Source organism: Apostichopus japonicus, chromosome 23 (assembly GCF_037975245.1).
Source record: "Apostichopus japonicus isolate 1M-3 chromosome 23, ASM3797524v1, whole genome shotgun sequence".
Lineage (NCBI taxonomy): Eukaryota > Metazoa > Echinodermata > Holothuroidea > Aspidochirotida > Stichopodidae > Apostichopus > Apostichopus japonicus.
In genome coordinates, this window is record NC_092583.1 from 13,262,637 (window position 1) to 13,279,993 (window position 17,357).

A 17,357-nucleotide genomic window follows, 5' to 3' on the forward strand; every position below is an offset into this window, starting at 1 on the left:
AAGATGAAAAATAACTGCTTGCTTGTTGTACATTTAGTTTTACCTTTCGTCCTGTAAGGTACATTAGCTTGATGAATATAAAGAATGTTTGTGTGAGTTTCTAGATGGCGAAGGAAAAAGCAACTGGTCACATTATGTTTTGATCTTTTCTTCTACAAACTGTGACTCATATTCATTCGGAAAATAAAAGATTTGTAGCAGTTTCGGAAAAATCCATTTTGTATTTTGCTGTTAACTGCAGGTTTGATAGAATCTAAGAAAATCTTTGCCAAAAGACAAATATAATACAGATTCACTTTATTGGTATGCGTTAATTTTGAAAGATCCTGATAATCAATCAATTTTTTTGTTACGGCGCTTAATTAAGCGATCACGAATGTGGGAGAAGCCCGCAAGTGTTTATGCATGGATTACAACTTTCTCGTGATTTCATCATGACGGTGTTCTTGTCTATAGCAGTAGGGGTACATGCCCCCCCCCCCACTCCCTCCGTCTCCCCTCATCGTCCCTGAAAGCAGACGTCGGCCTCATATCAATACCTTATGTAGGTCGAAATCAGACTGTATGATATAGAATATCTTACAAAAGGCATATTTGTTACACACCATCTGAGCTGAAAGGCCGATAATGAGTTAATTGATGTTACATTACGTCAATTGCTATCAGCACAATAATAAACTCAGAAGGGAACTGTGAACTTTCATCTATATATATATATATATATATATATATCGGTTCCCATGGCAGCCACATAATTAGATAGTATGTGACATTGCCATAATACCTGTGAAGGTCCCATGTCAATCCCATGTTTTCCCTTGCAATTTTCACTAAATTTGATTTTTTTCTCTGGCCTTTGACGTTTGGTTCCGAGAGTCTATGAGACACAAGGGTTTACACTGGAGTACCTTCCCACCAAGTTTGAAGAAAATCGGTCGAGCCGTTTAGGACGAGTTTTTGACCAAAAAATGGACACACACACACACCGACTGAAACAATGACACACACAAACACACGGATTCCGTTTGACCCCTCCCTCAGTCATGGACTTCCGGGCACCCTGGGTACTCCACCATGGGTGCCGCCCCCACCCTTCCCCCCCCCCCCCCCCGAGAGTAGCTGCCCATAAAAAGTAACAATTACCATAGCAACTGTTGCTATGGTAACTGACATAGCTGTATATGGCCCATCCCTACTTCAATTTCTATGCTTGACATGATATGGACTCTAGTAGGAGTATGCCACCAAAAGCAAAGCCCAGGAATGCGAGCTGTTCCATTTTTGAAAAGGAATATCTCCCGAGTGAGATTAAGTGCACCAGTTCTATCCACTTTTTTGGTATGTTTAAAATAATACGAAAACATTCCGAAAATTACATTTGTCATTTAAGGGAGAGGTTCTCCAAGGTAAGATTATGTCAATGTCAAGTCTTTGCAAAACACAAACGGAATCTCAAATTCTTCTCATTTCTGCAGGGACCATAGCCTTTGTATCAGTTCTGCGAGATAATCGCAATTTCGGTTAAAAGTATATATTCATGTTGGCCTAGCTGTACATATTGCTGCAATGGTAGGGTAATACCATACTCAAACATTCCTGAAACTAAAGGATCTAAATCCGAGATAAGAAAAACAATAATATCTTAAAGGTAACGTAGATTTCAGAAAATTACAACTGTAGTGTTGGCCTTTGCTAGCCTAATTTAAACGCCAAATTTTGCATGGGAATGAAAGTTTCAGGTTTGCATCCGAATAAGTTTTCTATTGGGCCGTGGCTATTCTTACGACTAGTCGTAACAATTATTTATAAAATATTTTTACGACAAAGGCAAATTCAAGCGCAGTAAAGTAAATAAAGCAACTGCGCATGTAGTAGGGGTAACCCTAACCCTAACTTTAACCCTAACAAAGTGATTATTCGCAGGGTAGCCCAGCGAATAACGTACACAGACACCTTATTCGCAGGGCTGTGACGATTTTGAAAATAGGTTTATTGCTATTGTTTTGCTATTGATACCAGTCAGTTTAGGGGCCTTGAAAAAGCCAACCTTTTGGGCCCAAATAGTCTTAGCCACTTCATAAGCTAATTTTTGGAGCCCCAGCAGTTCAAGTTTAAAAGCTTATTTTAAGGGAGCTTATCTTGGGATTCCCCAAAAGCCAATATTGCCTGAAAGCCAATATGGTCAAAGGTGTTACACCCCCCCCCCCCCCTCCCACACCTTTACATGCAAATGAGCAGTCACTCTGCAAAAACAAAGGTGAAAATGATCGAGGGATGACATTTTTATGTTGGCGGTACTAATGCTAGACTGGTTCAATCTTAAGGCCCTAGGCTCCCAAAACCAATCCTAACAGCATTAAGATAGGAATCCCAAAGGCCAATAAATTCCTCAAAATATAGAGGCTCCCAATTAAGACTCTCAAAAAGATAGCCGTGCCCAAAAGCAAACTCGAATAGCCCCAAAAGCAAACTCGAATAGCCCCAAAAATTACTGAGCCCGTTAACCCAGTCTAAGGCTGCCCTGTGAATAAGGTGTATGTGTCTGGCTATTGGCAGGGCAGCCCTGCAAATAAGATGCTTGTGTCTGGCTATTCACAGGGCTGCCCTGCGAATAAGGTGTATGTGTCTGGCTATTCGCAGGGCTGCCCTGTGAATAAGATACTTGTATCCGGTTATTCGCAGGGCTGCCCTGTGAATAAGGTGTATGTGTCTGGCTATTCGCAGGGCTGCCCTGCGAATGAGCCCCACCTAACCCTAAACCCCAATCCTAACCCTAACACTAACCCTAACCGGAAATTATTGTTACTCCTGGTCGTAAAAAATAGTACTCCTGTCATAAAAATAACAACTGCGCCTGCGTAGTCGGAAATTATTCTTACAAACAGTCGTAAGAATAGCCACTTTGTTTCTATTGGCATTACTATTAGACTTTTTGTCTATTTAATCTTCCAGGAGTTCATTGCAATGCAACAGTAACCTGTAGGTTGTATATTGTACATGTATATTTATTTACTGCTACTGAAAAAGTGTTTAATTTGTGGCAGATTAGAAATGGCACTCAGGTGATGCCATATCACTCATGCAGATCAGTTTTTGCAATAAGGCCTTCTGCATGTGGGCATGATAAAGGCAGCTCATACTCTTACACTGCAAATGATGGTTGGAAAATACATAAAACTGTCTCCATTACCTCTAAGTTATAGTGTAGAAAGCTGCTGACTGGTGATGACACATAGGTCTCAAGTACATTGGCCCATCATCATAAAGTATTATATTAGGGGAATGGTAGGTCTCTAATTGGTAAGGATATGACATAAAAGCCAACTTTTTACTCATTTTACTCAGATTTTATCATTTTCTTCAGGTATGTAGAAAGCCTTGCATAGATACTGTATCTTTGCCAATTTAATCCATTTTTAATAAAAATTAGTTTTGTCAGAAAGCCATAAATGTTGATTTTACCTCCAAATGGCTGATGTGATGGTTTCTTGGAAAGCTGTATCACAACACTATAGACTATCTGTGTTACAAACCATGACATTACAGTTAGGTGTTAACAGTGAGAGGAAGTGGTTACAGTATTTGTAGCCAATGACATAGAGGAGAATCTAGATTAAATATTTAAATATGATTACTATACAAAGAGATATATTCTAAAATTGTCAAAAAAATTAAAATAAAATGCTGCTGAGATTTATTGTAAAGGTAAGTTCTAAACTCAAATTATCATCATATGCTGCATTTTTCACAGCTTTCAAATTTCATACCATTTTGAAAAGATTGAGCAACTTAGTTTTAGACTTAGAGTGAAAACAGTTACACAAACATAGTGTTATTTGTAAACAAAGCACAACCACAACTTCAATTATGGGCAAATATAAGTTGATTATATTAATTGATTTTGTGGCTGTCGTCCATTTTGAATTATCCTGTAGAGCAATGCAAAGTCTATCAAATCTGGATACTCCCTCAAAGAGGCGAAGTTTGCCACCCCTGAAGCCTTTAAGTGAAGAAGACACACCCAAGAAAAACAGTGCACCCCTGAGAAGAACAAAGAAGAAGAAACCTGCAGGTTGGTAGAAACAGCATGACAAGCTAGTTTTTTGCATTCTCTTCTTCCTGCCTCTCCAAACAGTTAAGTTTTGTAACCATGATATGAACATTCTTACATCTGTGATGTACCAAATGTGAAGCTATATTTTGTAATGTTTTTCCAACCATTCATCATTCTGACAATTTAAATTGTTAGCCTATGTTTTCACAGGTAGCACTTGAACACTTCTCAATCCAACTAAGAAATAAATGTTGTTTCAATCTTCTGAATTCTTTAAATTTAATAACTTTAAAATTTAAACATTTAATCTATTCCTCAAAGGGTTTGGCTATTAGGTATGAAATTTAGTATGATATTTTGAAAACTATTAAAAAATAAAAAAAACAACTTCCTATCTATGTTGTTTCAGTTTTATTACCACTTTTATTTCTTCTGAAATTCAAATAATAACCCTTATGAAACAAGAAAGGCTCAAAAGTCAAAGTGACTGGATTATTTAGTCTATTTCCATCTTTACCACTGCCTATATCCCTTGTTAGATTTATTGGATACCAAGACTTCAGCAGGTGATGAAACAGCCTTGTCAGAAGATGTCAAAGGTCATGGAGAAGATGACATTGAAACAGAGGGAAAGAACACTCGCAGGAAAAAAAGACAATCTTATCCGTCGATGGACCAGGAAGAGTTAGGTATGATTACGTACTGTATCTTAAAACACTCAGACATTTAAACAATATACAAAGACTTGCAAATTTTGTCTAGTAAATTATAAAAGGAGTAAACCTTGAATCGGAAGTACAGTAGAAGGCTTACTTTAGTTTGTAAGCAATTTCTTGACTTACATGGTTTGCTCTGCATCGATACACAGGTTGCTCATAGGTCTCATTCATCACCATTTGGTATTACTGTACATTAAAGCTACCATTTGCTGACAATGTCTACCTGTATGTATGTTAATTTCACTAATTCTCGCGCCAACGTACGTATCTCGTCACAACCAACCAAAGAACTCCCATTGTTTCATACTTAAGAGCGTTCTTAAAAAGAAAGTCTTAAAAAAAACTGTCCTCTCAGTTCACGTCAGCCCTCATTCTCGGCCTTAACATGTTATTGTGCTGAGCTTGGTCATAGTGTAGTCTTTCATCCAATATGTCAGTGCTTAGTTTCCAAAACATTGTAATGTTCTCCAATTTTAAGAAATAAGACACAAAGGTAGATATTTCTGCTTCTTTACTCTTCTAATTCTAGTCTCAAACTGCTGCATATATACAAGGAAACACTATTGTGGGAATAGACATAGAGAAATGACTTAATCTATAACAAATTGGGATAAGCCCTCCTAACTGGGGTCAAAGGGTCACATTACTATGAGAGGAGAAATCAATCAGAGTAACTACTGTTATTTAAAGGGGTTGCTTATGTATACATCTTGGATATTACAAACATCACTGGGAAAGGACTTGTTGTCTACTTGGAAGCTGTTCCAGCCTTGGTTAGACGATATACTCCCATTAATGATGTGTATTATTACTGTTCACAATCTATGTGATAGTAAACATACAAGCACTCTAGCCACCAGGTTTCTATGCTAGCATCCTTCCTCACCCCCACCCCCTCCCCACACACACTCTTTCATTCCTGTTTGTCTTCTATTTCATAAGAAGAAAATGCAACAGAAGAGGTCCCATCACTGGAGAGAAGAGGCAAATCACCAGCTAGTCGGAAAAAGAAAAGAGGTTTTGTATATATAGCTCTTAAGTTTAAGACACCATGTAGTTACAGTATTCAGTCAATATCTCCAGTGTAAAATAATTAACCAAAGTAAACTGGTTTATTGCAGGGAAATGCTTCTTAAAAGATCTTAAACTCATTGGCAAGTTCATTAAATATTGCAGAAAAGGTGAGGAATCATGGACATTAATTGCATAAGCATAAAATAAAATATGATATTCCACATATTCTGTCTGGTAAAATTGAATAATCAGGAAGATAATTTTATGGTAATTTGGGACGTTTGTTATCTCAGTATGTTTACACTTTATGTATCTTATGTCTTCGTATCATATCATATTTCAAATTTTCTTGCCACAGTTCAAAGGTCAGTGAGCAATGAGATTCTCGAGGACAGTCTTCCAACGAATGGTCACCTCACTGCAAAGAACAGAAAAAGCAAAAATAAGACTCCAAGAGGTTTGTGATGCAAAATGTCAGCAGTTGGAAGAATTCATTGTTGTTTGATAATTACCATTTGTCCCCATTAATCTGGATTTTCCTGTATTTTGCAAGGAAGATACACTGTCCCGTCAGCAAACTGCATCATGCTTGATGTTCTAAAAGTCGTTGTGACGTTCAAAAATAATCTCTTTTTAAACTGTTTAACTTTTAGTTGGGAATGATCAGGTCAAAGTTGATTCAATGTCAATGTGATGTCAATGTTTGAGTGCAATGTCGGTAAGGCTTACAAGCTGCTGAACCTATTGCCAGATTATCCAATAACCAGATTAGCCAAGTTCCAAAGGGTCCGTCAAGGTGAAGGGGGCCCCATAGGTGACAGGACCCTCCTGAATGCTTATAGTCAAGACATACCGTAACAACTTTCTATTTCGAGTTGTGCCAGGAAAACTTAATAAGGAGGGGGGGTGAGTGGGGGGGGGATTTGGGCAAGCATATGGTGTCTTATAGCCTCAAGAGGATGCTAAACTGGCATTGGCTGTATAATCTATTTTGTAGAACTTTCCCATTCAGGGCTTCCACAGAGATTCCATAATGGAAAAAGAAAATGACCTGTCAAAATTTATTTGTGTGTTCTTCAGATCATGATAGAGTTTAAATCTGTGGAAACTTAGATTTACATGCTGGGTAAGCCAAAAATCATATGGTATTCCCATGGCTTACTTTCAAAGGTAATTTGATTTTATCAATTACCATCCAGATTTGGTTTTTAGATGTTCACAGTTTCTCAGATGTATTTCAATAGCAGTAAAATTTGGGACATCCAAGAAATGTGGTTTTATATTATATATATATATATATTTTTTGTTATTAATGTTACCATTTTGACAGTACTGTAAGGTGATAGTATATTTTACTGCTTAAATTATATTTGATATTCTTGTATCGACGTTACTCAATTTTGCAGACGACGTAGACGGAAGTCCATTGAAGCAGACGCAGAGATCTATCGCAGGTGGCAAGGGAAAACGGAAGAAGAAGTCGTCAAGGTAACAGACATGAAATACTAATAATAACAGGAAAAGAAAGTGTATCAATTCTGTGGTGGCACATTGCTGAAGCACTGTTAAAGGTAGTCATCTGTAGGTCATGGTAGCAAGATTTTATCCAGTTGGAGGCCTTGTCTAAATTCACACATGAAACTGACGAGGTAACAGACATTAAATACTAATAATAGCAGGGAAAGAAAGTGTATCAATTCTGTGGTGGTACATTGCTGAAGCACGGTTAAAGGTAGTCATCTGAAGGTCATGGTAGCAAGATTTGCAAAGTAGATAAATCCAGTTGGAGGCCTTGTCTAAATCCACACATGAAACTGTTGTGAGATGTTGTTATTGACATGGAGCAATAGGAATAATATTCAACCAATGTATGAATGAATGATGTGGGAAGATGAACTTCACAGTTTTATTTGATTGATTGAGTGGTTGGTTGATTGAATGGCTGATTGAAAATTGGATTGGGGGGTTGGGGGGGTAGAACAGTTCATTGCACTAGATAATAGACTGTTTGGTTGATTGATTGAAATTGTTTAGGATAATTACCAACCATTGGCATTTTCTTGATGTGAGACAAATAGTTCATGGAGGTAGAATAGCTCTTGTTACTGGATTGATCAATTGATTGATAGATTGATTGGCAGATAGATTGATTGGTAGATAGATACATAGATTGATTGATAGATAGATTAATTGGTAGATAGATAGATTGGTAGATAGATTGATTGCTAGATAGATACATAGATGGATTGATAGATAGATTAATTGGTAGATAGATAGATTGGTAGATAGATTGATTGCTTGATAGATACATAGATGGATTGATAGATAGATTGATTGATTGGTAGATAGATTGATTGATAGATATATTGATTGATAGATAGATTGATTGATAGATTGATTGATTTGTAGATAGATTGATTGGTAGATAGATAGATTGATTGGTAGATAGATAGATAGATTGATTGATTGGTAGATAGATAGATAGATTGATTGATTGGTAGATAGATAGATTGATTGATTGGTAGATAGATTGATTGATAGATATATTGATTGGTAGATAGATTGATTGATAGATATATTGATTGATAGATAGATTGCTTGATAGATTGATTGATAGATTGATTGATTTGTAGATAGATTGATTGATTGGTAGATAGATAGATAGACGGATTGATTGTTACTGCATGGCTGTTAAACAGGCCTACGCAATAGTTGTGGAAAGGTTTAATTCAGTATCAACTTTAGTAAAAAATGGAACCAGCGAGAAATTATCCACACTAATTCAGACGGATGGATAAACTTCAAACTTGAGCGGATGTGGATGTCTGACATGGGTCAGATCATCTTAAAAAGAGTGTTTTTTATGACAAATGAGGTGAAGTTGCAGCTACTTGTTTCGTTCTATGATCGATTCAGGAACATCGCTGACCTGACCACACTGTCTTCTTTACGGGGCAAAAACCTCACAACCTCTTTACGTCGCTCGACTTTTGAAATCAAGGGAATCCAGTTGTGACTCGTTACCTTACTTTTGAAACTCAGTGGCTTGAGTTGTGACTTGTTACAACACTGGAGTATGTTAATATCGTAACATTTTCCCTTTCCTTCCCTTTCTAGGCCTCTGCTCTCTGGTGATGAAAACTATCATGCAGATGTGGAAAGTAAGACTTTATATCAGTTTTCAGATTTGATCTCCTAGTGATAAGTTTGCCAGTAACAGGATGATCAGTTATAAGGAAGCAAAGAAAGAAGACAGGCTAATGCACAGAATGATATCAGGTTATTAAAAATTACTTTGGCAAGTAGTAGAGTTTACCATCTTAAGTTAATGCATAATTACCGTTCTTGTTGACGTCATCTGTAATTAAAGATTATAAAGCTATCGTCTCCTTTTTTAAATCTGAATTGTTTTCCTCAGTGGTTTATATAACCGTATAGGATGTCTACAATGTGTCTTGTATTATCATCCAAACACCGACACAGCCTACCCGACATTCTTGGTCGGTTTTTCTGATGCCGTATGTAACATCCTAAGTCTGCGTTTAATACCGCATGAAGAAATTGGAGCCGATTAAGTTGTGAAGATTTGTAAAAATTCAAACTCAACAAAACTATGACAGGTGACGGATCCAGTTCAAACCTATTCTACGATTTAAAATCCTTCCGTAATACATCTTCCAGATGTACCAGATGTTATTATCAGGTCCAAGGGGGGGGGGGGGGCGGGGAAAGACTGTGGTGAACATGTTCCATATCAGATGGTTGAGATTTTGAGAAAAACCAATGAAATACATGTAATGTTTTATTTCCAAACTTATATTTTATTTAGCTCAATCTGTTGATCTGATGGTATCCAAGGAGGACATCATAGCAGAGGAGACGAAGACGGAACCTCCTGCCGTCAATTCTGTCTCCATCCTCCCGAGCCAGCCCGTTGGGCGCCTGTTTATGGAGAGAAAGAGTAACTTTTCTGTTTGAATATGGGATTCCACAACATTGGATATGGGGAGGGGGGGTTTATGTGGTTGATATTTTGGGTACTGGTGAGGGCTGGGGATGGAAAGGGGAACTGATCCCCTGTAAGTATACTTCATTTAATAGCATTTCGAGTTTTCGACAGAATGTCGTACTAGTTATGTGATCAAATCTCCTGCTGGTAACTTAAGCAATGTATAGGAGATGAACTTCTCTTTAAAATTCTTAGATATACTTTTGCGATGTTTTGAATATCCTCGGTTAATTAAGAAAAAAATCTACTTATGACTCACAAGATTGTAACATTTGACTTTTTGAAGGCGACTTCACCAGTGAAGACAAAAATCGTTTGGCCAAACGGAGGGAGCAAGAACTTCAAGCTCAGGCTGACATACCTCAAGAAACGAAAGTCACGACGACTCAGACCGCTTTAGTGAGTTGCTTAGTTACAACTTTTTTTAAGTTGGCTCCTACCGATAGCAGAGTACACTTCCTGCCCCTTCTCTCTGTCAAATCATTGCTTACTTGGGTTTGAATTTTACATGATTGGGACACAGTTTTCTGTTCCATATTTTGCTCTTTTGAAGCCAAACGAAATTGTCAAATGTGTCCTCATTTTAGTTTCATCCAATTTCAGATGTCCGTGAAGTTTGATCGATCGAACTCAATTTCCGTACAAAAGTTGACACTACCAACGAAAAACATATTGCAAATATATTGATGAGATACAAACGGTTGCCTGAATTACCTGACAACAAACTAATGATCACCAGTACTGAAATTTCCATGTTTCACATATATGTATATATTAATATATATATATGGTATCCATGCTTACCCTGCAAATTCAACATATTTTGGAATCCATTCTTGAGGCTCTTCACTATTACATTACGACAAATGTTTGCATCTTAATCTTTCAGTTAACCCTTAATCTTATAAGGCATCTCATATATATCTTTCCTCTCTACTAACAAAGCTGAACTTAACAATATTGTCTTTGTTTGTTGTTAAAACAGATATCTCATCAGGCATTTTTGACCTGTTCATTATTTTGCCACGGCCTGCTGGCAGGGTACGCACTGTGGCAGTGCATCGTGGTCTTTGTGCTCTCGTCTCAGATACCAAACTCCGATACATCTGGGATGGTGCAGTTCTTAGAACAGTACAGTCGCCTGGCCTTGTCTGCATCTTCCATATTTTATCTGCTGTACGCAGTCTGTACAGTGTCGGTATTCGACAGGTGAGGTTGGACTTTAAGATGTTTAAGAAGAAGAAACGGGAAGAAGACAAAATGTATTCTTTCTTAAACTAAATGGTTGGCTTTGATTTATGAAGAGTAGTTATCGTCTCCATTGATATCATATTAACAGCTAGGTATAATGTTTCTTGGGGGGGTGTGAGAGGGGGTGAGGGGGGGGAACCGAATGGTTTACAACTTTACATCATCCAGTTTATAGTCTAGTCTGGTTTGGATTGTTTTTACCTACCACTTGGGAGTGCATTTTATGTATGACAATTTTTCAAGTTAACCAGTTTGTTAACTTGCACCAGAGACAATTCCCAAACTTTTAAATATTTACTTTCTAGTTGCCTCCTGGCATTATTTCCTCTTTGTCACGTAAGAGGAATTCCCCGCCTAATTCTGGGAGACCGAGAAGAGACAGTCCCTCCGAACAAAATGGCGATGGTATTTGCCTACGTCCGTTATCAACCCTCTCTTCACAGTGCTCATGAAGTAAATTAATGACTCTCTTGCATTGATTTATGCAGATAAAGAACATGCCAACATTGCATACAGGATGGCGATGAAGTGAAACAAATTGTGACCAATTTTGTGACATCATAATGCAAGACTGCCAATATAAATTAGTGATCATTGCATTAGTATATACACACACAAATATATAAATATATATATATATATATATATATATATATATATATATATTTATTTATATCACCGTCCATAGCCTAGTGGTCAGGATATCTGCATATAAAGCGGGAGGCCCAGGTTCGAATCCCGGTGGAGGCTGGAAGTTTTTTTCACTGTTCTGGATTTTCCGACTCACTACAATTTCAATTATATATATATATACATATATATAAATATTTGTTTGTCAGATTTGACGTCGGCAGGCCGGATAGAAAGTTCTTCAGAGGTCTGGTAACCTTTCAGACTGGAGCTATCTCAACATTAGGTAAAATAACTCTCTTCTACTTATTACTTTACAAGGCTGAAAAAATGACTTACTAGTAACTATTAAAGTTTCCCCACAATAAATAATATAACATATATTAGTCTTCCTCAAAACCAAAAGTGTTTATTGTTTGACATATTTTACCAATTTATCAAGTGGAAAATGTTTCCTCTCTTTTTCAGTGTTAAATAGTACTTTACAAAGTGGGTGTAATAGCTTAAACTGAGTTTGCTTTTTTCATTTTATTTATTTGGGGGGGGGGGGGGGATGGGGTGGCACGGGGGGAGATGTAAAACCAGAAATATCTAAATGTCATCAACTCTAAAATAGCTCAGCTTAACAAAGGGAACTGCTCAAAGAAACATTTGAGAGTCAATTGCATATGTACGTCTTTCATTCTATCAATTCATATAAGTGCTAAGCATTCTGGCCATGTCAAATTTGTTTTTCTATGCCACCTATTTACCATATGTGTGATAACAATGATAACACCTCTCAGAGATGTAAACGTCCACACCTTCAACCTAATGTGATCAATGGGTATTGTAGACTGAATGATAAACAAGGATCACATTTCAACAAAAAAAAGTCAAAGAAAAGATTTTGACTCACCATCCAGGTTTTAATGATAGACATAGCAATAATCATGTAAAGTTCTTTCCAATGAGCACATTTTTGGGGTATTCTACATTATTCAAAACTTTAGTTGCTAAGATTATGTCCCAGCATATACTTGTTCAAGAAGCACTGTGGTGTGCAGCACCTCGTGTGAAAGGATATGTGTTACTGTATATCCAAACGTGATGTTCTACTTGAGCGGCATTTTTATTCAACAGTCCTCTGACAACAGGCTGAAATGCCTTTCGCTATAGTTTCTGAAACTATTTCCACCAAAAACAAAATAAAAAATTGATCTTCTAATGACCAGAGTGATCATATGTGGTATTAATAGTTAACTGTTCGCAAATGAGAACGGGTTGAATACAGATTCGTTCTGTCAGGACACTGCGATGGATTAGTTTGCCTTGTTACCTGATGCAGGCTCTGATGGGACTGGTTAGGCTATCTTTGGCTACATATCCATATCATGATAGTAAAAGTTTTTGGCTTAAAGGGTTAACAGAGGCACTTGAAGGATACTTTTGTGGAATTATTAATTTTTGTGTTTTCTAGTTTATCTCATTTGTTTGGTCTTCTCTGTGAGTATCACAGCCATTGATGATAGGATAGGACTTTACCAAAAGACAGAATTACCTTATTGGTGAGTCATCTCTCTCTTTGTTTGTTTCTAAATACATGTTGTTTGTGCACAGGTTAAAGACATATTTCACCTTTTTTTCTGTGGTTTTGAAAAATCATGTCATATTAGTTAAAAGTGATTTATCCTGCATATGTATTTGCAAAATGAATGGACAATTTGATGTAAGAAATGTACACCTTTTTCTTTGATAATACAAACTGGTGTGTATATGTAACATGTCGACTTTAGTGTAATGCATTCACCTTTTTTTTCTGTGGTTTGAAAAATCATGTTATATTATTTAAAATTGATTTATCCTGCATATTTATTTGCAAAATTAATGAAAATTTTGATGTAAGATATGTACACCTTTTTTTTTATAATACAAAGTACAAACTGGTGTGTATATGTTACATGTCGACTTTAGTGTAATGTATTCTATTTCAATATTTGATTTGTACTCTAAACTATGTACATAACCGCTAAGTACTATGTAAGTACTACAAACTATGAACATAACAACTATGGTAAGTTGTGTCTTGGTTTGTACATAATCATGTTGACTTGTACGCAATAAACTTTTGTTAAATGCTTTGTACTATTAACTAAAACCCCATTGTCTTTCAATTGCAGTGGTGATTGTCTTGAAAGTGATTCATTATGGTGAGTATGAAATATTTCCTTTCCTCTGTCTGTGATAGTGTTTGGGCGATACTGTCCAAGTCTTAGATTCCTCAGTTTTGTAAATAAATTCCAAACTATGCTATTGCAAAGTTAGCCAATTTGTGTATCTGTCAAGTATGTCTTCCAGTGGGCATTCTGTCCCTGTAATTAATCAAATCTCTATTTTCATTCTTCGATTGTGTTCAGTTGAATTCAATTCCAGTCTGAGCTTTTAGGAGCTGTATGTCATACCGAAACAGATTTCTCTTTGAAACTGACCAATCAGAGCCAAAGAAGATAAAAAAAAAACAATTAAAAAATCCAGGCTGTCACAGGTTTAATAATGATTATAAACCAGAGGTTTTCAACCAATTTTAAAAGAGGGCAGGAGAGAAATATTGGTCGGAGCAAACGAACTGAGATGGCCAAAATATACCTAAATATTTAGATTGAGCATTTGAATTGTCGGCAAATAGGTCCCCCCCACTCCCAGGCCTGAACGACTTGCATACCCAGGGCAAGATTGGGGTATGAATTTTTTGCTGGCCATATTGAAATCTTTCTCAGGCCATTTTTGGCTATGTACCACCTATTGAGAACCATGTTACAAGAAATGAACAAATTATCACGTAAAGCTAATGCTTTGTTGACTCGACAGGGACGACGAGGATGCCAGCAGTCGACTCACTACTTGGAAAGTCATCAATGTCATACGAGCTGTTGGTGCTATCCTTGGCTGGCTGATCATAACAGTCACTCCTCAAACGGATTACACTTCTCGTGAGTTCAATAATTCTGTCATCATTTTCTCCTTTTTTTTGTGGGAGTGGGTAGGGGGAGGGTGGTGGGGTACACTTACCTTGTGGAAGGTTGATGAAACTTGTGAATATTCATTTTGAAACAGTTACGCTGTTTTCAAGGTTTGAAGTATCTGTTTGTATCAGATTCAACACAGCCAACTAACAAAGTTAGTTTCCTTTCAATGGAGAGCGACTTCCTTTGAGGTCAAAGTTCACACATGGTAATATATTTGATATCATTTGTGGCATATAGTGCTACTGATGGTATATGAGATTTTCACCTTTGGAGGTCTACTTTCATAACATGACTTAAGTTGTTACTTTTAGTAATTTAACAATTCGATTGGGTTTTAGAGTGTGTTGTCTTTCCTTGTCTTTGCTTTTAGCTTTCTTGGATTTCATAACGTTCAACACAAGTATCTTCATGAGCTAACATTTATTCTGGTTTTCTTCATCATTAAATGGTTGATTATGAATAATTTGAGGTTGGTTCAAAGGTTTTTCTGGACTACCATTTATTTTATCTTAAATATCAAGTAGATGCCCTTTTACGTTTAACTCTGTATTCTCATCTCAACTTTAAGGCCATCTTCACGATGCGGAGGAGCCTCTCTGGGAGGAGCAAGAGATGAGTGAGATGACAAACATCGCAGACATGAACATATGAAGGAGCGACAGCAAAATATTCCTAACACAACTCATGGCGGAGTTACGTCGCGGCTGGAAGTTGAACTACCTTTGTGCAAAGTTGTCTCTTTCAATGAATGCCTAGCAACGCAGAAAGTCAACATGCAGGCAACTGATGGCAGTAGTTTTCAAGTGATTTTCAAGAGCTGTCTGGTTCCTTTGATATAGTGTTGAGGAATATCTCTTGGAAAAATGGCTGAGTTAGAAGAAGAAGACCGCTGGCGTGCAACTTTTTGAGCATTGAAACGCTGATTATAGAGACAACCAGGAGCAGATTTGCCTACATGTTTTTGGTTGACAATCAGTGCCCATGTAGCTGATTCTGAGGGACTGAAGAAACTATCAAGATGGGGGGAGTGCTAAGGGGTGCCAATTTTGCCAAATTTTCCTCTTGGTCGTCAACGATGCTAGTTTCATCCAAGGTGCCATTGGACCACTTATTTCAAGGACTCATCCCCTACCAGTTGAATCACCCAGCTTGCTTTGAGATTTAATTGCTAATAACCAAAACAAGGAAAATAGTTCAAGATGCAGGGTGCATACAAGATTTATGCAGTTTCCCTTCATGCAGACAATTTCTCTTTTTCAATCGCCTCTTTGTTTACACATAATGTATAAATTGTTGTGCTGGTAGTATTTTCTGTGATCTAGCTGCTTATTTCTCCTGTCAGATAAACACACCCTCTAGAGTCCTTACGTTTTTCAGGCACATCCCGATTATAGAAAGTTGGTATGACTTGACTGGTTCTTGTAAGGACCCCCTGACCTTGTGACCCAGGGGATTTATCTATTCTATTCTATAATAATCCGTCCCTGTCATTAGAGCATGGAGCTATAAACCTGGGTTATAGCTCCATGATAAGAGGGACAAGTGGAATTAACAATTTAAAATACTGCCCTCATTTTGTATATTTGTATGTTGTTGGATTAATCAGTATTGTATTACTGATTAAAACAGACAATGTCATTAGAGGGACAGTGGAATTAACCATTTAATAACAGCCCTCACATATATGGATATTTGTATGTAGTTGGATTAATCAGTATTGTATTACTTATTAAAACAGACAATGTCATTAGAGGGACAGTGGAATTAACCATTTAATAACAGCCCTCACATATATGTATATTTGTATGTAGTTGTCACTTGTGCAATACCTTTCAGAATTTTGACAGTCATGCATGTAAGGAATTTGTTCTCTTCTGAAGAAACTGTGAACTTAATTCTCTGTTATACAGTATTAAACAAAATTGCTATATATATATTGGAGTGTTAGCTCAGTGGTTAACACCGGTGCCTTTCAATCATAAGGTCCCCGGTTCGAGTCACTCCCAGATTAATGTATGTCGTCCAGTTACAGAGTTGTTGACAATTAACAATTCATAATCATGGACGTTAAATATGAATGTGAGAGACTGACTTCGGTCAGCTTGCGGCTTTGATAAGCCAATGAGGCTTCTTCGCGAGTTCCTGCTTGCAGGAGGATCTAATATACATATATTTTAGACAATTTGAAACATTCAATTTTAGATTGATGTCAATTTTTTGTAATATATATATGTTCATTGATTTTTTTTGTGTCTATGACAGTTCTAGTTCATCCTTGATTCAGTTGTATTGACAATAGTAACAAAACATGACCCATTTTTATACTGGACTGCCAATTTAATTTTCCAGCTTTTATATTTTGAAGTTTATTCTCGTGATATTTCCTTGTATGCAAACACAGAAAGAGACTTAGTATCAATAAACATTAATATCATATTTCAAAGTATGACATCGTCATTTGTTCCTGTAATGTCGTCGCTCATTATTTCAATGAAGGGTAAACCAATAACATCATAAACACATGTTAAGCCTATGTTAACTGCACTATGTAATCTGACAACTTCGCTGCATGATATTACGTTGTCACATTAATTTATGCCGTTTTATGAAAAGTTGTTGTTTGAAATACTATCGTCTACGTCGTAGCGATGTACTACGTCGATGTATGTCTTTAT

The 17,357-nt window shown here is 36.9% G+C and overlaps 1 protein-coding gene across 4 annotated transcripts; it reads left to right on the forward strand.

Annotated features, from left to right (window-relative positions):
- Positions 1–1,203: 1,203 nt before the first annotated feature.
- Positions 1,204–17,118, forward strand: LOC139965093 (transmembrane protein 237-like). Of its 4 annotated transcripts, none has more exons than XM_071967314.1 (15): positions 1,204–1,338; positions 3,936–4,072; positions 4,594–4,743; positions 5,716–5,790; positions 6,146–6,244; positions 7,194–7,275; positions 8,905–8,948; positions 9,617–9,748; positions 10,083–10,195; positions 10,782–11,005; positions 11,887–11,963; positions 13,137–13,224; positions 13,837–13,866; positions 14,525–14,646; positions 15,251–17,118. In XM_071967314.1, exons 2-15 carry the CDS (start codon positions 3,940–3,942, stop codon positions 15,331–15,333), a joined length of 1,452 nt encoding a protein of 483 aa, XP_071823415.1. In that variant the 5' UTR covers positions 1,204–1,338; positions 3,936–3,939; the 3' UTR covers positions 15,334–17,118. The 4 variants fall into 4 exon arrangements, with proteins under 4 accessions (XP_071823415.1, XP_071823418.1, XP_071823417.1 ...); XM_071967317.1 differs by having other exon boundaries at positions 5,719–5,790; XM_071967316.1 differs by having other exon boundaries at positions 1,212–1,302.
- Positions 17,119–17,357: the final 239 nt, after the last annotated feature.